This window comes from Ceratotherium simum, chromosome 17 (assembly GCF_057802395.1).
Source record: "Ceratotherium simum simum isolate JZ-2026a chromosome 17, ASM5780239v1, whole genome shotgun sequence".
Taxonomy (NCBI): Eukaryota; Metazoa; Chordata; class Mammalia; order Perissodactyla; family Rhinocerotidae; genus Ceratotherium; species Ceratotherium simum.
In genome coordinates this window covers 18,924,875-18,950,707 of record NC_141916.1, presented here as the reverse complement: position 1 = coordinate 18,950,707, position 25,833 = coordinate 18,924,875, and the positions used below count along the sequence as shown (strand labels likewise).

The 25,833-nt window shown below is 55.1% G+C and overlaps 1 protein-coding gene across 2 annotated transcripts; it reads left to right on the top strand.

The window, feature by feature from the left end:
• Positions 1-636: 636 nt before the first annotated feature.
• ASIC1 (acid sensing ion channel subunit 1) lies at positions 637-25,576 on the top strand. Of its 2 annotated transcripts, XM_087442421.1 has the most exons (12): positions 637-873; positions 1,742-2,118; positions 2,773-2,968; positions 19,078-19,228; positions 19,867-19,994; positions 20,274-20,424; positions 20,822-20,878; positions 21,558-21,711; positions 22,151-22,242; positions 22,927-23,006; positions 23,092-23,196; positions 23,357-25,576. In XM_087442421.1, exons 2-12 carry the CDS (start codon positions 1,757-1,759, stop codon positions 23,459-23,461), a joined length of 1,581 nt encoding a protein of 526 aa, XP_087298547.1. In that variant the 5' UTR covers positions 637-873; positions 1,742-1,756; the 3' UTR covers positions 23,462-25,576. The 2 variants fall into 2 exon arrangements, with proteins under 2 accessions (XP_087298547.1, XP_004429058.2); XM_004429001.3 differs by lacking the exons at positions 637-873; positions 1,742-2,118; positions 2,773-2,968 and adding an exon at positions 15,631-16,404.
• Positions 25,577-25,833: the final 257 nt, after the last annotated feature.

The following is a 25,833-nucleotide window of genomic DNA, read 5'->3' as shown; positions in this document are numbered from 1 at the left end:
TCCTGTGGGCAAGGCCTCTAGGATGTGTGGGTGTCTGTGGGGTGTGTGTGTGGCTGTGAGTGGTGTGGTGTAACTCTGGTCTGTATGTGCGACTGTGTCTCCACACGGGCAAGTGCTTGAATCAGTCAAGTGTGACTCGGAGCTTGCGTGTATGTGTGTGCACGCGCGTGTGTGCCACCAGAGGAAGCAGTAGCAAGAGGCAGGAGCATCGATCCGGAGGAGACAGCGCGGGGAGGGCTGGGGGCAGACACCCTCCCTCCCGCGCGCGCGCGCGCGCGCACACACACACACACACACACCCCGCACATAGTCACACACACACACACACACACACACACACACACAAGCCATAGGGCCTCGCAGGCAGGGAGACGGCTTCGGGACCGGAGGGAGGCAGCGCCGCCGAGAGCGGCCGGGAGGAGGGGACGAGGCGGCGGGGGGAGCCCTCGGTCCCGCTCCGGGGTCCAGGGGCCCCACGCGCACCCCGGCCCAGAGACACCCTCGCAGACACTCGTAGGCGCGCACGCGCACCCTCTCTCCTCCCCCTCCGCCTCCCCTCCCGCCGCCTCCCGGCCGGACGATGGATCCCTGCAGATCCCAGGGCTGAGAGCACCGCGCACCGCGCACCGCGCACCGCGCCGAGCCCGTGCGGATCCTGCCGAGGCGAGCGAGCGAGCGCGCGCGGGCGGGCGGGCCGAGCCGAGCCGAGCCGGGCCGGGCGGGCCGCTCCCTGCAGGGCTCTGCGCGGCGTGCCGCGGCGGCCGCCGGCTCGCACCCCGGGCCATGAGCCCCTCCGCCGCTCGGCGCTGAGCCGCGTCCGGCCCCACGCCCCAGGACCTGCCGCCGGTTGCTGGGTTCCCGAAGCCCCCTCAGGTAGGTCTCCGATCCCCTCGTCTTAGGCTACGGGACTCCCCAGTGCCCTGAAGCCGGGACTTTCCTCCCTTCTCGCTTTCCCCAGCTGCTGGGGCGGCTCGGTGGCTGGGGAGGGGGGCGGGGGCCGGGCAGGGGATCTGGCTGCGTCGAGAAGCTGGACTGTGGGGTGGGGAGGGTTGCGTCCGGGGCGGGGACAGTTCGTTGTCATAGGGAACCGCGCCCCCCCCCCACCACGCATCCACCTCAGGCTGCCCTCCAGCCCCCACCCCCCACCCCCACCCCAAACATACACACATACAGGCTGCGCGATTATGAGAACTGGAGACGCCCGCAGGTGAGGACTCAGGCTGGGCCCCTCCCCACCTCCTTGAGGGATTTCTGGCCCCGCTTTAGCTGACCGGGGGCGAAAGCCCAGTACTGGGGACACCCTTGACCACGAGCTCCTGACCTCGGGTTCAGCCCATCCGGGGGAGTTTTAATCTCCAGGATGGGGTGGACATTCCTGTCCCAGAGTGACCCCACATCTGGAGGGAACTCCTGTGCCTGCCTGTGGGAACATTGGGACTTCCCTTTCGCCCTCGGATGACGGCATCTGGGGTCTCCCTTGGCCTGGGAAGCTTCCCTGGCAGAGCATTTTATTGGCCTGAGCTGACACCCACCCGCCCACCCCCAGCCCCTGCATTTGGAGTAATCCTCTTCTGGGAGTGTGTTTCTCTGCCAGCCACCTCTGGGCTCACACACCTGGGAAGTCTCCTGCCCCAGAGGCAGTGACCTCTGGAGATGGGGATTCCGGATGGACACATTTGGAGGGACCCCATGTGCACTCTCATCCCAGGACAATGACAGACACCCCCCTCCCACCCCCAAGATCCCCTCTCCCAGGATGGAACTGAAGGCTGAGGAGGAGGAAGTGGGTGGTGTCCAGCCGGTGAGCATCCAGGCCTTCGCCAGCAGCTCCACACTGCACGGCCTGGCCCACATCTTCTCCTACGAGCGACTGTCGCTGAAGCGGGCGCTCTGGGCCCTGTGCTTCCTGGGCTCACTGGCTGTGCTGCTGTGTGTCTGCACCGAGCGTGTGCAGTACTACTTCCACTACCACCACGTCACCAAGCTCGATGAAGTGGCTGCCTCCCAGCTCACCTTCCCTGCCGTCACGCTGTGCAACCTCAACGAGTTCCGCTTTAGCCAAGTCTCCAAGAATGACCTGTACCATGCTGGGGAGCTGCTGGCTCTGCTCAACAACAGGTGGGTGGCTCCCACCCATCCTCCAGCCGGGCTCCTGGAGTTGCATGCATCCCAGCTCCCAGAGACCCCATCAGGGTGCTTGCCCCTCTAACCCACCATAAAGCCCAGGCAACGCTGCCCTCCAGCCCCTTCCCCAAACCTGCCACTGACAGCAAAGGAATTTGGGTACCGCTGAGTGCTCAATTAAGGGCACCCAATCTCTGATCCCAGGATAGTCCAAAACAGCTCTGCCCCTCCCCAGCCTGAGCTGTGAGACATCGTCACCCTCTCTGGAGTGACCTTGCCCACCATCCTGTCACTATATCTTGATCTTCTCCTCACTTGGGAGATGGGGGCAGACGATCTTTAAAGGATAGAGACTATAGCTTAAAAGCCACCGCCTTGATCTCTCTGCCCACCCCACCCTTCCCCATGTGCTGAGATGCCCAGCCCCTGGGCAGCCCCTGCAGATCCTTCCGTCTTCTCAGACCCCATGAGGCAGGCCCTCTGGACATGCCCAGCTCTCCTTCCATGCCTATGCCCAGGCCTGATCCCCAGGGCTGGATGCTGCCCTCCCTCCCCTCCCCACGAGGTTGGGTATGGGACACTGGAGGCCAAAGGAAGGAGGAACCGAAGGTCATGCTGATGCATGCGCCGCTCCCCCCCGGGCTCTAGGTATGAGATACCGGACACACAGATGGCAGATGAAAAGCAGCTGGAGATACTGCAGGACAAGGCCAACTTCCGCAGCTTCAAGCCCAAGCCCTTCAACATGCGCGAGTTCTACGACCGCGCGGGGCACGACATTCGAGACATGCTGCTCTCCTGCCACTTCCGGGGGGAGGTCTGCAGCGCCGAAGACTTCAAGGTGGTGAGTGAGTCCCCTGGTGTGGGGCGTGGGTCAGCCCGACCCCCAGAGGAGGAGGAGACTTCGGGAGCAGGCAGGCTCCTCATCGTGCTCGCTTGCTGCTACTCGGGGAGAGGAAGCTGTGTGTCCCTGGGGTTCACTTCTGGCAGGAGGGGACTTTGTTCTGCACAGCAGCGCATTTGCTCTGTGTGATGGCCTGAGCCTCAGCCTTGTGTCCATGATGGCAGGAAAGAGAGCCCATAGCACACAACACACAGATGCATACACCCCGCCACACACAGCCTGGCATGGCCCTGACCCCGTCAAGTCAAGCTTACCTTCTGGGCCACAGGTGTCAGAGCTGGGGGTGGTGGTTAAGTAAGCTGCAGCCTTGTTACTCAAAATGAGGTTTGAGGAACATCATCTGGGAGCTTGAAAGAAATGCAGGACTTTGCCACCCCGCTTTCCAGACCTACTGAATCAAAATCTGCATTTTCACAAGATCCCTAGGTGATCTGAATTAAAGTTTGAGAAGCACTGTGAAACACAAGAAGAGAAGCTTTCTCTTAAATAGCCAGACAGATAATTCTCTCTGTGCCACCCACCCACCCACCCACACACACACACACACACACACACACGCACACTGTCCAGTTGAGTTCCCCACCGCCAGCAATAGCCACAGAGCCGGGGGCTGAGGAAGGGGAGATGATTTGGGGTACACAGTCATGGCTGAACTGGAGGCTCCCTTTGCTTCTTAAAATGGAGATCCTCACAGACACTCACACCACCCCCCACAGAGGGGGCTGTCTCAAAGTCAGCACCCCAGGGAGGGTTAGGGGAACTGACTGGCATCTCACGTGTCAGGTGATCCTGGGCAAGTCACACAGATTCCTGAGGGGTTAGATTCAGAGGCTGGAAAGGGACCAGAGAATCTGGAGTTGTGTATGAAAAATAACACCAAATGAGGGGACGATGCTTGTAACTCTTCAGAATGCTTTCTCAGCTCTCCTTCAATCCCCTGGATAAATAGCCATATTATCTCTATTTTACAGATTCACAAACTGAGACACAGAGAGGTAGAATGAGTTGCCCGAGCTCACACAGCTGATTAGTGACAGATTCAGGATTAGAACTCATGTCTCCTTAAGTCCCAATGCAGTGTGCTCTTTTTGTTCATATTGCTGACCCTGGAGTCAGCGTGTCCACTTCCAATTCTGGCCATTGCTCGTTGAAAACCCAGTCACCCCTCGGGCCCCCTTGCTCTCCATGCCTGCCCCAACTCTCCGCTCTCCTCCCTTTTCTTCCTGCCCATGTTCTCTCCCACTTGCTTGCTTGCTCCTAGCATTATGAGAGCATGAACTCATTTGTTTGTGTAGAAAGATTGGAGCCATGGTCATGCTTGTTTTTTCCTGCTGAGGTTACACAAGACTTCCAATCTCTTTAAGCTCTGCAGACTGGTTTCATTGGCCTTTGTCAGTCCTGCTGGACAGAGGTAATGTGACCACACTCCTTGCTGAGCTGAGCTAATGGGAAGCTTAGTGTGATACAAGAACCACTTCCTTCCCTCTCTTCCTTCTTCAAAACAGGAGAGTTCTGGATTACCCAAAGCCCGAGACCAAAGAGTTCCCAGGCTCACCAGCTATGTTCCCAAAAGTAGTAGAACTGTAGTGAAGTTGGAAGTGAAAGCCAGAGCCCTCCTTCCCTCCAACATACCCAACGCATAAGCAGAAGGGACCACCAAGAAAAATAGAGAAAACCCATTAGTCTGGATGGTTTGTAGTGTTGGATGAGGGAGGGAATTGCTTGGCTTAACCGGAAAGGTGCTAAGATATAAAGTGGGGGTACAATTAATCAATAGAGAGTATTCAGTTGAGGCTCCATTTGTCCCTCATGTCCAAAAGGATTCCACGTGGTGATGCTAAGACATGTTTGACTCATGGAAATGGAGACACTGAAATGTAATTGGTCCATGTTGTCTTAGGGGACAATTCTAAGCAGTCAAATGGAGATATGGTTGGTTCACAAAGTTCTGGAGCAATCAGAGTTCTTCCTCTTGCTGGGGACAGAGATAAACAAGCCAGTAGCCTGCAGGCCCAACACTGGCACTTCTTGGTTCTGGGTTGTCAGGGAAGACCAGGTTTTTGCTGTTTCTGAGCCCATGTCAGAGACCTGACCCTGAGTCTGGCTGGACCCAAACCTCTCAGCCTATCCTTCCACCCTCGTTGGCTGGCCTCACACTGGCCCCTTTCCCTGTCAGGAATTCTACCACTTCTGCCCATAGGGATGTTCCTATGGGAGTTTCGATGGGAGGTTAGTTGTGAGTCCATGTCTGGCATCTCCCGGGAGGAGGAGAAGGGCTCTGGCACTTTCCTCCAGCTCCCTGCTGCTGAGGGGTGCAGACACACCCTGCCTGATGCTCCACCTTCTCTGTCCTCTCCTTGGTCTCCTGGTTAACATCTGCCTGTCCATCCTTGCCATTCTCTGCTAGGCCAAGAGGTGTGTATCAGTGCAGATGTGGCACTGACAGAAAACATCTGTCTATCGGGTCAGAGCTTAGGGAGACAATGTTGGCATCTTCTGCCATCTCAAGAGCAGAGGTTCTTAAATGGGGGTCCAAGCCCTAGCTCAAGGTGTTTGCAAAATCTAGTGTGCATGGGCACATGTGAAAGCTTCTGTGGGGTCCAAGGACAATGCTCACCCAACAATAAGAACCCTGCTCCTGGAGGACAGTTCAGGGGGCATAGGAAGGGCACACTCTGGTCCCTCAAAGCCCCCAGCTCCACTGGTGGTAGTCTGCAGCGACAAGCATGGCCCCCAGAAGTGCTTCTGAAGCCAGCTCCACCTCAGCGGAGGGACTGGTGGTCACAGAGTGTTTGACCAGGTCCATTCTCCCACTGGGGCTGAGTCAGCTTGGGAGAGTGGGGTTAAATATGGGGACCCTGGGCTATATCTGAGAGAAACTGGTTTGGAAACCCTTTGGGACTGAAGAGCCAGAGGGCAATGGGGGAAGTCTCCCCACGGCAGTCCAGCTGAGCAGGCCTCAGCAGCTCTCTCCTGAGCTACCAAAAGAGCAACCAAAGACCCACCCGCAAGGCCCCCGCTTCCCTGGCCCCCTCTTTTCCTTTGTGGTAGGGTGCTTGGTTTCCCGGGCAACAGGGTCTGAGGCTTCACTCTCCCACTCCACCTCAAGGCCAGCCAGGCCAAGGCAGGGCAGGGGTTCCGTGGAAGGGGGCGGGGGGCGCAGCTGTCTGCTGGTGTCTGGGTGAGAGCCGGGGAAGTGAGCACAGCGCAGCTGGTGCTAGCCTCCAGCTGCACCTTATCTGTCCCTGGCAGTGGGAGCCCCAATGTGGCTGGAATGCTGAACAGCACCAAGGGGAGGGGGCTGGCAGATGGTTGCCCAGTCTGCCCTATGCCACCCCCCTCCTCCAGCTGAGACCCAGAGCCTTTCCCTGGGGGAGAGAGAGGCAGGAATTCATTTCTGGATCCTGGAAGAGAAGGAAGGGGAAGGCAGAGAATGGAAATCCTGAGTGGGTGTGCAGTGGGGATAGTATTCTCTCTCAGGAGGGCGTGGAATTGGGGGATGAGTGATGGGGGACAGGAATCGCTGAGGGGCCCACAGGAGTCCCCCCAGGACCCTGGAGTAGAGGCAGGAATCCCCCAGAGGAGAGGATGAGTGAGGGGGGTGGGCACAGAAATCCCCCTCAAGGTTCTGGAGGGGGACAGGAATCTTCTGGAGCACCTAGTGGGGTGAGATGCTGATATAAGAAGTGGGTGGAGGTGGGTGATCCCGGGACCCAGAGTGGGGAGGGAGAGGTCATCTTAAAGCAAGCAGAGCAGAGCCTTAAAGCAGGCAGGTCCCAGGGAGAGCCGGCACTAGTGTGGGAGCTTCCTTATTCCCAGGGTCGGCTCTGCCCCTTCACTGACACCCCTCACACCCACACACCCTAGCTTGCCTCACCCCCGACCCCCATGGGGTTCAGACCAAGAGTGCCTGGGGAATGCTGACCTTACTACTTGGATCTGTTCCCTCCAGCTAGGCAGGGAATGGAGGGGCTCCTGAGGGGAAAGGCTGCCCAGACCTCTAAGCAAGGAGAAAGGAGGGTCACAGGCCACCCTACCCAGAGGCCCAGCGGTCTTGGTGTGTGCGTGGCCAGGGCGGGGGGGGGGGGGGGGGCGGGGAGGCGTCAACAGGGGAGCACATATGGATTGCAGAGGGACAGGGAGGCTTTAGTGTAGAAGTTAACTTTCGAGGAGGGGCGCCCCCCACCAGGCGTTCTTGGATACCTCCTCCAGCCTATCCTGCCCATCTCTCCCTGCCTCCCTCCCTCAGAAGTGCCCGAGGTTGGAGGGAGGAGACTGGAATAGAGCCAGTTGCAAGAATCCAGAGAACCCTGGGTTGGAGTCTCCCTCTCTCCCTCTCTCCCTCTCTCCTTCTCTCCTTGTTTCCCTGCCCCCCCCATCTCTCTCTCTCACACACTCACACACACACACACACACACACAAACATCCTCTGAGTAACTTACTTTCCTCTCTCACCTCCTCCCTCTCTTCCTTCTCCTCCCCAGCCATTTTCTGACTCCACCCCTCTCCCGGAGTGCCTTCAGCTAAGAGGCTACTCTAAGTTAATTGATCTCTGGGCTGTTGGCTAAAGTAATAGAGAATTGATGTAAGTAACTCGGTGCCTCTGGGGGCAGAGCCGGAAGCGGAGGGGTGGGGAGGAGGAGGCCTCCATGCCTGTGGAGTACTCAAAGGGATGCCCGGGCGTGGCTGCACCTGGTGTGTGTCCAGGAAGCAGAGGGGAGGCCTGCAGAGAGGTTGGAATGTTTCTGCTACGGGTGGAGGTTGCTTCTGAGCAGGCCTCACTTTTGTTGAAGGCAATTTCAATTCTGGGGCGATGGTGAGGGAGACGGAATATTAGGAACGAGGAGCTGGGATTGGGGAGTGTCAAGTCCACTTGATTCATTCCTGCGACAGACAGAGACAGACAGAGCCCCGTGCTAGGTGCCAGAGGGCAGTGGTGACCAGGCAGACCCTGTCTCTGCCCTCAGGGAGCTTAGAGTTAAATGCAGTACCCAGGGAGGCTCAGAGCTGAGAAGGTGGGGTGGTACTAAGGGAAGCCATAGGGCTTCGGAGCAAGGAGCAACGTGCCAGGGATGAGAGGACCCTCAACATCTAGGTGGAGTCCTTCCAGTCTCCCCAGCTCAGCTCAGCTATTCAGAAACTCCAGGTGTATAGAAGGTGTGGTGGTCCCACCCCATCCTCCCCCAGCCAATGACCAGCCCAGTTCTCTCTGGCAAGGGTCATTGCCTGCCTTTGGCCAGGCCCCCCAGGCACAAGCCCTTCCTCACTGTATGTCAGAGGTGGCTGATCCAGGAGCCTCTACCCTCTGGCTGAGAATCTTCCAGTCAGGACTCTTGTGTGGGGATTCTGGGAGGCAAAACTGGGAAGGAGGCAGCAAGAATGAGAAGTAATACCTAGTTGGGGTGGAGGATGAGGCTGGGCGTTGGGACTGCTGGGTTCTATTTTGGGCATAGTTTCTTTGGGCTCCATTTCTCAACTGCTGGGCCCAATTTCCCATGAGGAAAGGGGGCTCTAAGTGGATTGTGAAGTTGTTCTTTGCCAAGGGGCAGCCTCTCCTTCAGCCTCGGAGACTCTGGTAAGCCCATGCTGGCCCATGTGTGGAATGGATGTGCAGTACCAACCTTCGTGGACACATTGCCTTCCTCTTCCTCGTGGAAAATTTTAAAATGAGCATGAAACTGCTGTGCATTCACCTTGAGGGGAAGTTCCCTTAAGAAAATGTAAGGACAGAGACTCTGCCACCCCAGGCTCTCCAAGGCCACTCCTCAGGGAGGAGGAGGAGAAGTTGTGATTTTTCTGAGCTCCTGTGAGTTCTTGGAAAGAAAACCCTTTCCCACCCTTCTCATCTGTGCCCCCTCAATACAGCTGACAGTCCTGGGGGCCTGTGTAGCTTAGCGTTGTGTGTCTCTAGTCAGTGTGTCACATCATCATGCCAGGCTGGGCACATCCCTCGGGGAGAGACTGCTGCAGTAGTCTTGACCATGGACAGCAGCCAACTCAGCCTTCCTCATGACACACTCACTGCATGTCTGCCCCAGGTGTGCAAGCACACATGTGCAGCTCCCTGTTTGTGTCTGAGAGTCGGAGAGTGGACGTAGACTGGGGTGTGAAGTGGACACGTGGGGATGTGCGTGGGCACACGCAGCTCGCTTTGTGTGGCTGTGGGAGAGAGCTTGTGTGCGGGCAAACCCTGGTCACATGCAGAGCACCTATCAGCAAAACTAATCATCTCTTTCAGTCGCATGCAGAGCACCTATCAGCAAAACTAATCATCTCTTTCAGTCGCACTTTGCAATTTACAAATTCCCTTTACTTCAGCTCTTCTGATCCTCATGATTCTGGGAGGCAAATGTCTTCATTTGAAAGATGAGGAAACTGAGGCTCAGAGGTGTTGGGTGACGTGCCTGAGGTCACATAGATGGTGAATGACAGAGCGGGGCCTTGATTTCAGATCTTCTAAGTCCAGGTTCTTTGTGCCTGACTGGAGGAGCGGGAGTGTGTGTGGCGGAGGAGGGTGCTGTGGGCTCCCCACCTGCCTGTGCTCTGGAAAGAAGCAGTGTGGTGAGGCAGGAAGGGAAAGAAAGGGTGCAGAGGAGAAGGAATCTCAGTCTCAGGTGGAGTACACCAAGTCTTTTGACTCCTCTGCCTTTTCGTTGCACCAGTTGGCCAAGTCCCAACCTTAGATGGACCCATCACTGACTTTCCTCAGGGTGCCTCCAGGGCTGCCAGGCTCTGCCACAGGAAGTCACACAACAGGCCAGCTTGGAATCATGTTGCATTCATAACCAACATCCTTAATGGACCTGCAGTGCTGCCTGGCAGCCCCACTGTGTTCTCCTGGTCAACTTGCTCTCCCCAATGATTACTGCAAACTTCTCCACTCTTCTCAAACAGCCACCCTTCCTAGTCCCCTCCCACCCTCAGGAGATGACCTTGCCTCGTGTTTCACAGAGAACATAGAAGCTTCAGACAAGATCTTCCTCTTCCTCTGGGTACCCACCCCCAGAAGGGAACATCCATCTTATCTAGGCTGAAATCTCCACCTCCTCCTATCTTTATAGGAATTTTACCCTAAAGATTCTGCCTCTCCCTCCTCTATAGTCACTTTGTCTCTCCAGTGGAACCTTCCCATTGACATTGAAACATGCTTAAGAGTCTCCCATCTTAAAATATATAGTTTTCATGACAGCTAACGTTTATGGAGCACTTTCTATGTATCAGGCTTTAGCTTAAGGTAACATCCAAAACACGTTTCTCAATTCCACAGCCCCATCCAGCCCCCACACTCTCTCTCTGCTTTCTTTCACAGACAAAATTCTTGTATATATTCCGCATCTCTATTCTCTCCTCTCTAACTCACTCTCTAATCCACTCCAGGCTGCCTTCATTCCCCATCCCCAGCACTCCACCAAAATGGTCTAGTGAGGCTGCTAATGATCTCCACGTTGCCAAATCCCACAAACATTTTTTATTCTTGATCTCTCAAAAACATTCAAAATGGTTGACCACCACCTCTCTTTTGAACAATATTTTCTGACAACCGTACTCTCTTGATTTTTCTCGTTGGTCTAGCCAACCCTTCCCTGTCTCTTTGCCAGTTCATTCTATTCTACTTGGCCATTAAATGTTGGCACTACTCAAGTCTCAATCCCAAGCTTTCCTCTGCTTTTAAATCGTGAGGGTATGATTTAGTGGTACAACTTGATGAATTTTTCATTGGTATATTTTTACATTGGTGTATCTTACAATGTAATATTTTACATATTACATTGGTATGTATTTAGATTGGTATAAAAGTGTAAAACATTTCCAGCACCCCAGAAAGTGCCTTCAGGCCCTCTCCTAGTCAATGCTACCCCACAAGAGTTAACCATAATTCTGACTTTTGTCAGTATAGGTAAGTTTCACCTGTTCTTGAACTTCCTAGAATATATGTATTCTCCATACAGTATATACACTTTCGTGTCTGTCTTTTTTTGCTTATGATTATCTATGAGATTCAGTCTCATTGTTGTGTGTGGCAGTAGTTAGTTTTTTTTCAATTGTGTAGTATCTCATTATATAAATATACCACAATTTATTTATCCGTTCTATTCTTGCTAGAAATTTGGGTTGTTACTAGTTTTTGGCTGTTATAAGTAAAGCTACTAGGAACATCCTTCTTCATGTGTTTGGTTGACATATGCCCTCATTTCGCTTGGGTATAGAACTAGGAGCTGTGGGTAAGTCAGAGGTTAGGGTTCTGTTTAGCATTAGTGGATACTGCCAAATCAGGCCTTTTTCCTATCCTTTTTTTTACCTTTATAGTCTATTCTTGGGCAGTCTCATCTTCACTCATGACTTCAATTACCATCTACACACTGACAACTGCCAAATGTATGTCTCAGCCCAGCGCTCTCCTCTTAGCGTCAGCCCCTGTGGCCAATTTCCCACTTAACATCTCCACTTGGATGTCCCCAAGGCTCCAAAAAACCAGCAGGTGCAAAGCCAGATTCATCATCTTACCTCCCAAACTGGTCCTTGACTTGTATTCCTGATCTCATGAGCAACCCCACCATTCACCCACTTATGCAAACTAGAAATCATCCCTGACATTCCATCTCCTCACCTCCCTCAATGGGATCGGCCAACATTGCCTCCTAAACATCTCCACTCTGTCACCCTGTTCCAAGCGGCCCCACCACTCCACATTTCACCTAGACCATGACAGTGGCTTCCTAATGGGTCTTCCAGCAACCCCTCTGGCCCTTCCAGAGTGGGCTCTTCAAAACACTGCTCTGATCACTTGAAGTCTTTCCATGGGGAGTCTCCCATCGTCCTTGGACCAGAATCCTTTCTGTGGCTTTCAAGGTGTTGAGGGGTCTGGGTCCTGCCTGCTTCTCAAGCCTCTCCTTACCCTCCTCTCCGGCTACAGCTCCTCTCCTCCTCTCAGTTCTCTTCCCTCAGGGCCTTTGCACCGAGTCTGTTCTCTGGAATACCATCCCCTCATACACACACCTGCAGACCTTCACCTAATTACTCCTCCTTATTCTTTAGATTGCAATTCAAACATCACTTCCTCAGAGAAACCTTGATTCCTCAGTCTGGGTCAGATCCCACTGTCATTCACCCCCATAGAACCATTATTTTTTTCATAGCACTTATCATAGTTTGTAATTCAATATTTATTTTTGCAGTTTTTAAAAACAGAAGTCTGTCTCCCCCATTAGAGGGTAAGTTCCACAAGGGCAGGGTCCTGGTCCTTTATCTGTTCTCCACGCATCCTCAGCACACAGACACTCAGTCAATATTTGATGAGTAAATGAAAGAATGAAGGAGGAAGAAGGGATTTGGAGAGGGAGGACCTAATTCTAGTCTCAAGCCCACTACTTGCTCTCTACAAGTCTTGAACAGGTCACCGTGCCTCAGTTTCCTCATCTGTCAAATGCAGGTGAAGTTAGTCAAACCTGCTTATTTCACTGGATTGTATAAGGATCCCATGAGATATCAGTTGAAAAGCATGAACAGTTCCACAGATATGAGGGGTGGTCAGAGTTGAGACAGACATGTAGAGAAAGTCAGAAACCACACAGCTTAAGAGAGGTAGTGGGTAGGGAGTGACCTGGGGAAGCGTCGCATCCTAGGACAGAGGGTTCAGAATTGAGTGTCGTTCTGCATGTGTGTCTGCTTGGGGGCTTCTCTTGGGGCCCTCTGTGTATGCTTGAGGGTCTGTGTGTGTTGCTTGATACTTTCCTCACCTCCCCATTACTGTGAAAAATTTGGATTCGTCTACTGGAATGAGATGAGGTAGGAGAGAATGTTAGATGATGGAGGAGGGAAGAAGTGCAGTTGGGGTGTGTGTGTGTGTGTCTGTGTTGCCCCACAAGAGGGCTTTGTGCCTTTGTGTAGTGATGTGTAGGTGTGCAGTGTGGGTCTTTGTGTTGGTGTGAAGGAAGAAGTGTCCAGCCATACCAGATTTGCTGTCCTCTGAAGCTGCTCTGTATGTGCATGCCCTTCTGTCTGGTGAGGCCCCACACTGGAAGCTTCCCCTGCCTTAGTTTCTTCTCTCTGGAAGTCCAATCTACTTCCCCTTCCAGGTAGTCTAAAGGAAGGGAACAATGCCCTCTAGTGGGCATGGAACGCATGGGCAGCTGCAGCTTCCCCAGCCCAAGCCTGAGCCTAGGCTGGCTCCACCCCCAACCCAAGTCTGGAACTCATTTCTGAAACACATCCTGGGGACATGCAAAGCCCTTCAAGAGCTGAGGTCTGGTAGGCAGGAAGAAAATGCATATGGGACAGGAAACAGAAAAGGAACTCATGAATTCATCCACGAGAAGCCTGAGAACAACAGCTGGGGGTGGGGGGCAGTCTCTCCTCATCTCTGCAGTGACTTATCTCAAGTTGCCCTGCGCTGAGTGTTCCTGGTCTCTCTTGGTTCTTGTTTCTCCACATGGTCCCTGAGTTCTACTCTATCAGTCTCACAGTCCCTGTCCTCAAGAAGCAACCGGTCACTACTCATGCCTGAAGGGCCTTGAGCAGAACTGGACCCTTCAGTGTGTCCCCTAGGTGGGCACTAACTCTGCTGTGTGGAGTCAGGGGGGGCTTGTTGTAGGAGGTAACATGTAAGTAGGATCTTGAAAAATGAGTAGAAATTCTCCAGATGGAGTCCAGGGAAGGCATGGGGCTGTGGATGAGCCTAGTGTGTCTACGGAATGGGAGATGGGCATGGTGACTGGACACTGGACTGGGGTGGAGGGGTAGGAGGTGAGGCTGGAGGGTAAATTGCAAAGGCCTTATAGGTCCTCCTGGAGGGGGACTGAATTTTACCAAGCAGCACTGGGGAGTGAAAGAAGGTCTTCAAGCGGGAGAATGGTCAGAATTACAGAGCAGGTGGGGAGAAACTGTGGGGAGGCGGGGAGTTAGGGAGACCAGTTGGAAGGCTGTTGTTGAGGCAAAAGAGGAGGAGGCCAGTCTGAGCGCAATAGTGAAGGATGGAGAGGGGCCAGACCTCAAAGGCTGCTCTTCTTCTGGGGCCTCTGTGTCCCTGGCAGCAAAGCTGAGGCCAAAGGTCCCACATCAGTCAGTTCTGCTAGAACCTGGCACCCTGCCTCATGTTCCCAACACACCCGGGGTCTGTGCATGCAAATGGAGAAGGAAAGAGGTGTGGGAGCAGTGCGTGAGGGGAGAAAAGGGGGTGTGTGGCCTGGGGCTGTGAGATGGGTAAGAATGGAAAGGCCCAAGTAGACCTGCCTGACCCACACTGCTCTTCCTCTGGCCCTGAAGAGGAAGGGTTAATACACTTCCCCTCCCTCCCTCCCTCCCTCCCCTCCCCTCAGGTCACCTTTTCAGCCCTGGAGACTTGGCTGGTGGCTCAGGTTTCTCGACCAGTGGCCCTGAGTAATCAGAGCAGAGAGAAGGGCCAGGGGCTGGGGGCGAGGAATGATACTGGGGCCAGGGGGAGCCTCAGAGACTGAGGGGTTAGGGGGTCTGCGAGGCTGAGGATTTGAGGGTACCCGAGGTTGGTTCCCAGCACTCTTCCCCTGACCCAGGACCCTGTCTCTGCTCTGACTTCAGTTTCTTCCACCCACTAGAAAAGAATTCCTCGAACTCCTCTCCTGGACTGTTGGGGGGTGGGCATGCTGGGAGGGGTAGTGGTGATCTGCCAGGAAGCTTTTCAGCTGCAAGAGACAGAGTCCCTTCCTCTGGTGCCGGGAACTGGCCATAAATGAGTCTGTGGTCAGTGAGAGACCTCTGCTAATGGAAGCTGGGCCGCCCCCCAAGCCACAGAAGGGAGTGGAGGAGGGGAAGTGACCTAAGTGTGGCTCATTGTGGGGGAGGGAGCTGACTTGAAGAAGAGCCAAGGGTCAGGGAATGAGGGGAGGATAAATGGGGTAAGGGACTGACTGGAGCGAAATTGGAGGTCAAGGAGTGATTGCGGGGGAGTTAGGGGTTCAAGAAGTAACTGAAAGTTAATTGGAATCAGGACAGTGATTGGAAGGGAACTGAGCATCAAAGGAATAATTATAGGGGAACCGAGGTCTAAGGGTGTATTGGGAGAATTGGGAGGGGTCAATGAAATAATTGGGGGAGATTATGAGTCAGGGGAAATTAGAGAGGAATTAGAGGTCTGAGAGAGTGCCGAGAGAGTTGGGGGCTCAGGTATCCCACAGGAATGACTGGACCAGGTGAGAATGAGAGAGAGGACCCAGAATTGGTATGGGAAGACTGAGGGACCTGCTGAGAAGCAGGCTGGAGGATGGGAGGGAGCTCAAGTGTGTGTCATGAGGGAGGGGCAGGGACTGTTGCTGGCTGAAGTTGTCTTGGCAGCCGGAGCAAAGGACTCTGCTAGGTCCCATCTCACCTGCAGAGGTGGGTACCAGGAGACCCTAGGCTTTTCTAGGGTTTCCACTCTCTCTTCAACCCCCTCTGTCCTGCTGGAGCTGGTGACAGGAGAGGGGCTCCAGCCCGCCTGCTCTCCATCAGCCTCCCTTTCCCACTGCCATCAATTATTCATCAGCCCAGACACCCGCCCTCCCTGGCAGGGCAGGCTGGTCCTCCTATCCACGCCCCGCCCACCTGAGCCACACTGCCACAGAGGCCCTGGAGAGACAGGACGGCCAGCTGGGCTGCGGAGACCTGGCAGAAGGGCTGGGTGGCTGGCCCTGCTGGACCCTGCCTGGGATCACATCTCCTACCCCTTCTCCTGCCAATCCCCTGGTGCCAGGAAGCCCTTGGAGAAGATGCCCATCCAGATTTTCTGCTCTGTGTCATTCACCTCTGGAGAGGAGGCCCCGGGGCCCTTGGGAGATGTTTGGGGTCCCCACCAGCAGCAGCAGTGGGACAACTCAGAATCAGAAGAGGAGGAAGAAGAGAAGGAAAAGGAGGCAGCGAGGAAGGAGGCCAGAAAAGGGCATTTGCCCACGGACTTGGTGGCCTTTGCCAACAGCTGCACCCTCCATGGCGCCAGCCACATCTTCGTTGAGGGGGGTCCAGGGCCAAGGCAGGCCCTATGGGCAGTGGCCTTTGTCCTGGCACTGGGTGCCTTCTTGTGTCAGGTAGGGGACCGCGTTGCTTATTACCTCAGCTACCCACATGTGACTCTGCTAGACGAGGTGGCCACCACGGAGCTGGCCTTCCCGGCAGTCACCCTCTGCAACACCAATGCTGTACGGCTGTCCCAGCTCAGCTACCCCGACTTGCTCTACCTGGCCCCCATGCTGGGGCTGGACGAAAGTGATGACCCCGGGGTGCCCCTTGCCCCGCCAGGGCCTGAGGCCTTCTCTGGGGAGCCGTTTAACCTGCACCGCTTCTACGATCGCTCCTGCCACCGGCTGGAGGACATGCTGCTATATTGCTCCTACTGCGGGGGGCCCTGCGGCCCCCACAACTTCTCGGTGGTGAGTGGGGACCCATACCTGGCACGGCACCCCAAGAGTGTTTGCCATGGCTCACCCTGACCATCGCTCCCTGGGGCTAGGCTGGTGACCATCCTGCGCCTCCTCCACCTCACCTAGGCCACCCACCTTCTGTGACATGCCCTGAGAGGCCTGGCCAGAGCTCATCAGGGAGCCCCAGGGTCTGGAGCTGGGCTGCTAGTCCCCAGTCTGTGCCAGTACTGTTCTTCCTGTTAGAATCTTGAAATACATCTGTGCTAGGTGGTAATTAGTTGCTGCCCTGAGGCTCCTGGTGTCTCCCTGAATATCCTCCAGCATCTCCAGCCCTCCCCCAGACCTCGCTGTGATCCAGCAGAGCCTAGGGCCTTACTCCATCTCTGAGGTCAACCTTTGATCTGACGGTGAGTGCCCATGCCTGGCCTTAACAATTTTGACTATCACCCCTGGACTGGAGCTAGGGCAGGTGCCAGCTGGTCTCTGGAGGTGCAGGAGAAGGGTGTGGAAGGGAGGCAGAGGGGTGGGAGCAGCCTCCACCTCCAACCCACCGCACTCTGTCAGCAGCTCCCACAGCAGGGACTTCATTATATCCTCACTTGGTCTTCCTGTGCTCCTCCTGCAGAGTGTGTGTGTGTGTGTGTGTGTGTGTACCTGAGGGAGAATAAAACAGTCCTCCTCTAAATCGTTCCCCTCTCCCCCAGCTCTAAATGACAGGGATCCTCTCCCCAGCGGAAGTCCTCATGGGACAGTTGGCCTCCTGCTTGCCCTTCCAGTCTGGAGTCTAGGGCCTTCCCTGCTGAGGGACCAGGTGGCGCCCCACCCTCTCTCCAGTTCAGCTTCCGGTTCTGTCTGGCCTGACTCCTCTCCTGCCCCTTCCAGGTGCCAGATGCCAGTCCTTCCCTCCCCACACAGCCATCCCTCCATGCCCTACCTCCTCCCTAGTGCAGGGGCAGGGGGGTTATCGTATCAGTGCATCGTGGACCGACTGCAGACAGAAAAGTCTGGAGGTTTTGGCAACTGGGCCTCAGGCAGGCCAGGAGATACAGGAACATGGGACAAGGAAGGGGTCAACCTGGTTTCCTCTGGACCTAAGGGTAGAGCAGACACTTCTCACACAGGACCACCAGGTGGCGGCAGCAGTCCACCGGCTAGCAGCACAGCCCTCTGAGTCACTGCCAGGCTGTAGCTCCCAGCTGGCCTCAGCCACCTGGAGTCCCTCACATCCCCCGATGGAGGGTAGGCATGGGTGTGTGTCCAGCCCAGAGCCTGTGGCTGAATGCCACAAAACCTGGTAGTGGGGCTGGGGCATTAGGAGTCATCAGAGTTCTCTCTCTACCTCACCTCTGGACCTCACCCACAAAATAATGGAGAGCACATGTTTGCTTTTCTAGAGTGGGGAGGAGGAGGCTGTTCTCGGAAAGGGGAAGAGGGCAAGGACTCTATTTCCTAGTACCCCCGCTCCCTCCGCTGCTGCAGTCTGGCCTGATACTCTGTCTCTCTCTTTCTCTGGGCTGTGTCTGTACTCACCTTGTGACTCGCTTTGTGAACTTTGTCACCATCCAGCAGTAGGAAAAGCACATTCACCCCATCTGTGGGAGCCTGGAGACATTCAGGGAAGCTGTGGGGAAAGAGCCATAAAGAATTGGTTCACTCTTCTCTGTGGCTGTGTAATCAGAGCTGTGATAAGGGCCGCTCTAGGGCATAGAGTGGGGAGACTGCCCCCAGGGCTGAGATCTCTTTGAGGCCCTCAAAGTTCCGCACAAGCATTGCCAAACATGCCATGCCCTGGATGCTCAGGACCAGATTCTGCAAACAGAGGTGCTGGTGCTTGGGTGAGCATTGCCCTTGGCATGGCAACTGGGTCTACTTTCAGATTCTGGTGATAATGGGACAGTGATGGACATAAGGGGCAAATGGCCAGAGGAAACTAAAAAGCCTAGCTTGGTTTGGGGCAGGGTCTTGGAGAGAGCAGGATTTCAGAGGCCTGGAGTGAAATCCAGGAGAAGACATGTCTCAGAAGGCCCCAGAAGCTTGGGCTTGAGGAGAGAGTTTCAAGGAGGGACTAGGAGTATGGCAGTGACGGGATCCTGGTGATGGAGGTGTATATGTTAGCCATTTCCATTTGGCTAGTTTCGTTGAAAAGACTTTAACAAAAGGACTGTTTACAGAGCTGTGGGCACAGTTAAGGAAACCAGTAAGGGGGCCTGAGGCACCTAGCAATATTGGGAAATTGTCACATACAGGCTGAAGGAGCACAAGGAGGCAACAGTGCTGTGCAGGGAGCCCTCCTGGCAGGATTTGTAGTCACAGAGGGTCTAAGCCACTGCTAGAACATTCTCAGAGGGGTGAGGGGTGGGGAAGGATAAGTACCCTGATCTCCCCTTCCTTCCCCCTCTGAACCTTTACTGATACCTCCCCTTGACCAAACCCAACCTGAAGCCCATCCAGGAGCAAAGGAGCACAGGCAGTGAGCCCCACAGGGATCAGCTTTCCAGGGCACACAGCAGGGCAAAGAAGGGCAGAGAATGGGTGGGAAGGAGGACAGGTGGAGAATGGGCTGCACAGGAGGAATCATTCCTGATGCTGTTGAGATTCCAGCAGCTGGGGGGTCTGGGGACAGCCCTTGGTGGGTAGGGGGTGCCAGCAGGACTCTCAGGCTCTCCACTCTGCCCCTACCAGGTCTTCACACGGTATGGAAAGTGCTACACGTTCAACTCGGGCCGAGATGGGCGTCCGCGGCTGAAGACCATGAAGGGTGGGACTGGCAACGGGCTGGAGATCATGCTGGACATCCAGCAGGATGAGTACTTGCCCGTCTGGGGGGAGACTGGTATGTCACCTCTCTCAGGGGCCCCCTCCCCATGGCTGCGGGCCTCAGCCTCCGCCAGGGGCCCCCCGTGCTCCCCTGGGGGACGTGAGCCAGGGCTCGGGCTCTCCTTCCTTCCTCCCAGCATCTCGCCATCTCCATCTCCAACTCTACCTGACTGCCACACTCACATTTCTCCGGCTCCCCCTTCCTGGCTCAGTTACTCTCCAAGGTAACCAGCCATCCCTTTCCATCAGTGGCCGCCGCTCACTCTATAAATAACTCCCTCTCTTCTTGGGCTGCCTGCTGTCTGTCTGGTCTTGGGGGCCTTGGGGCAGAGAGAGATGGGGGAGAAGGGAGAAAAGGACGGGGAGAAATGGAGAGCATCTGAGACAGTGAGAATGAATTTGAAATACCAAGATGCATAGCCGAAGCCAGGTAAGAAAAGAAGTGTGTAGGACACAGGGGTCATCAAGGCAGCGTGATGCTGGTGACCCCAGAAGGAGGCTGGGGATGGGCTAGGGCCCCATAGACTATCCCCCCTGCCCCCTAGTCCCAGTGTATGCTGTGCTTATTCCCAGGAGAGGTAGGATGCCCCAGCTCTGAAGGAGGTTAGAGAGTCAGAAGCCCTCCCAACACACACCCCCCCCTCATTCCCATAGACGAGACGTCCTTTGAAGCGGGCATCAAAGTGCAGATCCACAGTCAGGATGAACCTCCCTTCATCGACCAGCTGGGCTTTGGCGTGGCGCCAGGGTTCCAGACCTTTGTGTCCTGCCAGGAGCAGCGGGTGAGAGGGCCATGGGAGGTTGGGGTGCTGAGGGGTCGAGATGGAGTGGTGGGCAATCAATAACAGGAGGGACAGGTGAGCTAGGGCCTGGGCAGCGATCTGACTAGCCAGAAGCATGAATGATCTAGTGAACGGGAATGCTCTGTAACCTCTGAGACCTTCAGAGGCTGTGGAGGGAGAAGGGCAGGACTCCTGAGTTCTGTGTCTTGTCAGAGAAGTCCATCAAGGTGACTCAGGGAGAAGTTCCCCCATCCCCCAGCTCCCCGCCTCTCCCAGCAGCTCATCTACCTGCCCCCGCCCTGGGGCACCTGCAAAGCTGTTACCATGGACTCGGATTTCTTCGACTCCTACAGCATTACCGCCTGCCGCATTGACTGTGAGACACGCTACCTGGTGGAGAACTGTAACTGCCGCATGGTGCACATGCCAGGTCCGGCCCCAAAGCTCCAGACACAGTCCTGGGGCCCCGCAGCCTGCACTGCCCCTCGCCAGCTCCCCATGCATATCAACCTCCTGCCAACATGGAAGCAAGACCAGCTGGCTTCTCCCCACCCCAGTTCCAGCCCCATTCCATATGCATATGGCTCTTGTCTCTCTGACCTCAATTCCTGCCTGTACCCAGAGGGATATGGTACCCATAGGGATACAGGTGGGAAGGGTCCAGGAGGGATGGACTGTGGGGTGGGTCACCACCAGGACAGACTGGGGGCTGACTAGTCGTACCCTCCCATCCTTTCCCAGCTTCCAGCTTCTAGGCCTTTGGTACCACCACTGTCACAAGACCCCTTTAATCTCCATCCTGCACCACTGTCTTTTCTCCTCTGTAGGGGATGCCCCATACTGCACTCCAGAGCAGTACAAGGAGTGTGCGGATCCTGCTCTGGGTGAGCGCCCCTGTCCTGGGGCAGTCTGGGGGAGGGAAGGAGGTGCTGCCAGCCACATGCATAGGGGTTTCAGACCAAGCTCCTAAAACTTCAAATAACTCCTGGATCAAGCTTAACCTGAACTCTTCTGTGTCTGACTTTAGCAAGGCTGGGAATAGTATCTCTAGAGGCTCCTGTGAAAAATGAACAGGGGTCACCTAGGAGGGGCCCTCACCCTCTCTCATCAGTACCTCAGCTGGTTGACCCCTGAGGACCCTGAGGGAATGAGATGTAGGATTAAGAAATATCCACGGCGAGGGCTGGCCTCGTGGCGTAGTGATTAAGTTTGCGCGCTCCACTTTGGAGGCCCAGGGTTCGCAGGTTCAGATCCCAGGCACAGACCTATGCACTGCTCATCAAGCCATGCTGTGGTGGCATCTCCTATACAAAATAGATGAAGATGGGCACAGATGTTAGCTCAGGGCCAATCTTCCTCACCAAAAAAGAAAGAAAGAAAGAAATACCTATGGGGGGGTAGGTGAAGATCAACACAGGGTAGGCACAGGGCTGAGGTGAGGGACAAGTCAGAAAAAGAGAAGGGGGCCCAGGGTTCCTTTGGACAGGGCCAGGATGTGTATGTTGGGAAGGTGCTGGCAGAAGGGCACCGCTCAACTGGCGCCTCTCACCTGACTGGGCGCAGACTTCCTGGTGGAGAAGGACCAGGAGTACTGTGTGTGTGAAATGCCCTGCAACCTGACCCGCTATGGCAAGGAGCTGTCCATGGTCAAGATCCCCAGCAAAGCGTCAGCTAAGTACCTGGCCAAGAAGTTCAACAAGTCTGAGCAGTACATAGGGTAAGAGCAGGACACGGCCCTTGGGCTGGGACTGTGAAGGGTATGAGTGGGCTTTGATGGGGCTGCCAGAGAGGAGGAAGTTGAGATAACATGGGGAAGGCAAGCAAAGAGTCTGGGGGTGGGCGTGGAGGGAAGATCAAGTCGGAACAAGCAGAGGAAGCACCTTTTTCTCTTTCCTCCTCGCTTTACCCTCTATCTTCATCCTCTTAGCCGTAACTGGAATCACCTCCTCACACTTACCAGTGTACAGAGCGTCTTTTCATATACACCACCACATGTAATCCTCACCACAACCCCAGAAAGCAGGTATCCCCATCAGCATCCCATCTGATGGAGATGGAGGCTGATATTCAGAGAGGATAAGTTGCTAAGGTCACCTAGCTAGTAAGGGACAGAGATGTGACTTGAACCTAGGTCTCTTCCCCCAACCCCTTTGCAGGGAGAACATCCTCGTGCTGGACATTTTCTTTGAAGTCCTCAACTATGAGACCATTGAGCAGAAGAAGGCCTATGAGATTGCAGGGCTCCTGGGTGAGCTGCTGATGGCACCTGTCCCCTTCCCATGCCATGGGCATGGTGTGACACCCTACCATCCGAAGTGTCCCATGAGCTCCTCCTCCCCTGCGATCCCCCGGGGCCTTTCCCCAAACTCTGTTGTCTGGGTATGTGGTGGGGGGAGGAAGATGGGCTGTCTGTTAGAGCAAAGTTGAAGAGGCCTGTGGGCATGAACATGGGACTATTTCATATGCCCTGGAAAATCTGCCCAGAGAATAAGAGTGTTGGAGTATTTTGTAAACAATTATTTTTTTCTGAATAATACCTGTTCATTTTAGAAAAGTAGAAAAATGCAGGGCCAGCCCCATGGCTTAGCAGTCAAGTGCGCGCGCTCCGCTACTGGCCGCCTGGTTCGGATCCGGGCGCGCACGGACGCACCGCTTCTCCGGCCATGCTGAGGCCACGTCCCACATACAGCAACTAGAAGGATATGCAACTATGACATACAGCTATCTACTGGGGGGGCTTTGGGGGAAAAAAAAAAAGGAGGAAAAATGCAGAAAAGCATAAAGAAAATAAAAATCCCACCAGAATTGCTTTGTGCGCCTTCTATATGAAGGCTGTTGATGCTTTTGCAGGACTTGCCTGCCCCTGTCCCAGTGAGCTCTGCTGCTCCCTCGGTGTCCTGACCCCACTGACCTCCCTGTGTCCCCCATGCAGGTGACATTGGGGGCCAGATGGGGCTGTTTATCGGGGCCAGCATCCTCACGGTGCTGGAACTCTTTGACTACGCCTATGAGGTAAGCGGGGGTGGGGATGGAGGTGGGGCCACGAGAGGGGCAGGGTTCCAGTCCGCCCACCCCTCCACCCCAACCTCCCTCCCAGGTCATTAAGCACAAGCTGTGCAGACGAGGGAAGTGCCAGAAGGAGACCAAAAGGAACAGTGCAGACAAAGGCGTGGCCCTCAGCCTGGATGACGTCAAAAGACACGTGAGGGAGAGAGACAGGGGCGCCCTCCAGCCCTGCCCCTTCCCCCACCACCCCAGGACCACCCCCCCCCCCGCCACCTTTTCTCCTTTGCCTCCCCCACTCCCCAGCGTCACCTGTGGCCCTTCGGATAACCAGTCGCTGTCCTGTGCTGTTCCCCCAGAACCCGTGTGAGAGCCTCCGGGGCCATCCTGCTGGGATGACATACGCTGCCAACATCCTACCTCACCATCCGGCCCGAGGCACTTTTGAGGACTTTACCTGCTGAGCCCTGCAGGCCACTGTACCAAAGGCCTAGATGGGGAGGGCTAGGAGAGCAAGGGGGCCCCCAGCTGGCCCCCCGCATCTGCCCTGGGGACTCACTCCCCCCTCCCGAGGCAGCCCTCAACTCCTGGGCAGTCCTTTCCTCTTGTCTGTGGTGAGGAAAGAGTCTTGACCATAGAGTCCTCTCCCTGCCTCTCTCCCATTCTTGTTATTTTTAACAAAACTAATCTAAAAAAGAAACTAAAAAGAGAGAACGGGCAAGTGACCTCAGGCTGCCCCTCTCTGCTCCATGCTGCCTCCCCTAGCTCCCAGCCTGAATTCTGTCTGTCTGGCTGTCTGTCATCTGAGTGTCCACCTACATTCTGCTGCCACCAGTCACCAAAGCCCCCTCCCAGTGGGGGGTGGAGGGGATCCTTGGGGTCTGGAATTTGGCCCCAAACCAGAGAATGTACCTTGAAGGGGAGGGCTAGTGGGGGGGGACTTCCCCAGCCTTAAGAGACCCTCTCAGCCCACTGACCCCCCCCCCCAACCAAGTCTCCAGGCAGGAACTAAGACCCTAGTCCCCCCAACACCACCATGTGAAGTCTCTTGGGAGGTGGGGGATCCCCTGAAGAAGTGGAGATGGGGGCAAGATGTGGCCCTGGTGCTCTGGCCACATCCTGATACCTACAAGTTCACCCCCACCCCAGAGCTGCTGGAGAGAAATCCCAAGAGGCAGCCCTCCTCTACCACCCATAAAAGATCCAGCTAGTTGGCTTCCAGCTCAGGGAGAGGGGCACTGGTGCCTAACCTCACTGGTCCCTCTCCCAGGGGCCCCTGCAGAGGGCCACATCCATAAATTTTCTTATGGAACTCTCCCAAGTCCTTTTCCCCAACTTCATTTGCTTCTCTCAACAACCTCATCTGCATTTTCTATTTCTATACGATACAGACTCTATATTGCTATATCTCTGTATATACTTTCCCCTAACTCTGTCTGTCTATACCCCATCCCCTCTTGTCTCTAAGAACCATCTTTCCACCCCAAGTTCCCCTTTCTGTGTTTCTGCCCCCTCCCTGGTCTCTGAATGCCTTCACCTGTATAAAAAGTTGGACTCTCTCCCCTGGTGTCTGTACTGTGTACACACATCCCTCTGAGAAGCACAAGGAGACGACACGCGCATTGTAACCTTCACACTGTCTCGGTGGCGACATAAAGGAAGCTGTGAATCACAAGCTCTGCCTCTTTCTGGCCTCACCGTCTTCCCCCAACCCCAGGCACCCTCTGCCCTCCCTGCAGCCTTAACATTCCCTCCCCTGCTCCACCCAGCTCAAAGTCCTTTGCCTGGCTGATGGTGGCCTCCCCAGGGAAGGGGTTGCTGCAGAGAAAGCCCTCACCCAAGGGATGGAGATCTGCTCTTTACACTAAGCCAAGGGTGTCAGAGACAGAGGAAGCTGTGGATTGGTAACTCCTGCAGCTGGAGCGGTGCAGATGACAGGCAGAAGCTGAGGTCCTTAGTCAGTGGCCTTTCCCTCCTTCTGGGTGCACAGCCCCCTTTCCTCACCTGATATCCAAGCCCACCACTTATATTTTCTGGTGAGGTACGGTTTGGTAGTGGGAGGAAAGAGACAGGCCTAGAGGGGAGCTTGAAAGCTCTGCTCTTCTGTCCTTCTCTTCCTATGTTAGTGAGAAACATAAGTGAGGTAGAGGGCTCGCCACGCCCCCTCCACCAGACACTCCTCCCAGGCCAGAACCCTCCCCCTTCCCAGAGCTTCTCTGCCCAGCTGTCTCTTGGTCTCCAACCCCAGAACAGGAACTGTAGTAGGTCACCTGTGCATTGGCCTGGTGCTGGAGAGGGAGGCTGTAGGATCTTTGGGAACTCTTAGTTTGTAGGAGTTCCTTAGAGATCAGACCTCTCCAGAAGGAAGCAGGAGCATGGCCAAGGGGTGTGCACCAGATGGGGAACAGCAGGCAGGGCTATGGGGGACGCATGCCTCTGGTCTAATAAACTGGGTTTCAACCATCTCCTCTTCAGTGTCGTTTTTCTCTTATTTGAAGAGTATTTAGGACTTCCCACTAAGTGCTTACAGCTGAGTTTGGCTTGGAGCCAAACAATCAGGGGCGGAGTTAAGGAGGCTTGAGCAGGGAGACCCTGGTCCTCCTGGGGTGGGACAGGCTGACCATCACACCAAGCATGGTTTGAACCACTGGGCAGGGAAAGAGAGGCATCAAAGGCAACAAAGATCCCAAAGAGAAGTCCTATCACAAAGGATTCTTTGGAGAGGAGGCAGGGTCAAAATTCAAAATAAACTTAAAATCTGGAAGCAGGTTAGGTTAAAGTTCAGGGACAAAGTTGGGTTGAAGTTCTAGGGCGAGGTAGTTATTGAGGCACTTTA

Excerpts from the sequence above, each read along its gene's own strand:
- ASIC1 (XM_004429001.3), top strand. The coding sequence starts at position 15,748 with ATGCCCATCCAGATTTTCTGCTCTGTGTCATTCACCTCTGGAGAGGAG. Across the intron at positions 16,405-19,077 it reads GCCCCCACAACTTCTCGGTG|GTCTTCACACGGTATGGAAA; the intron begins GTGAGTGGGGAC and ends TGCCCCTACCAG. Across the intron at positions 19,995-20,273 it reads TGTCCTGCCAGGAGCAGCGG|CTCATCTACCTGCCCCCGCC; the intron begins GTGAGAGGGCCA and ends CTCTCCCAGCAG.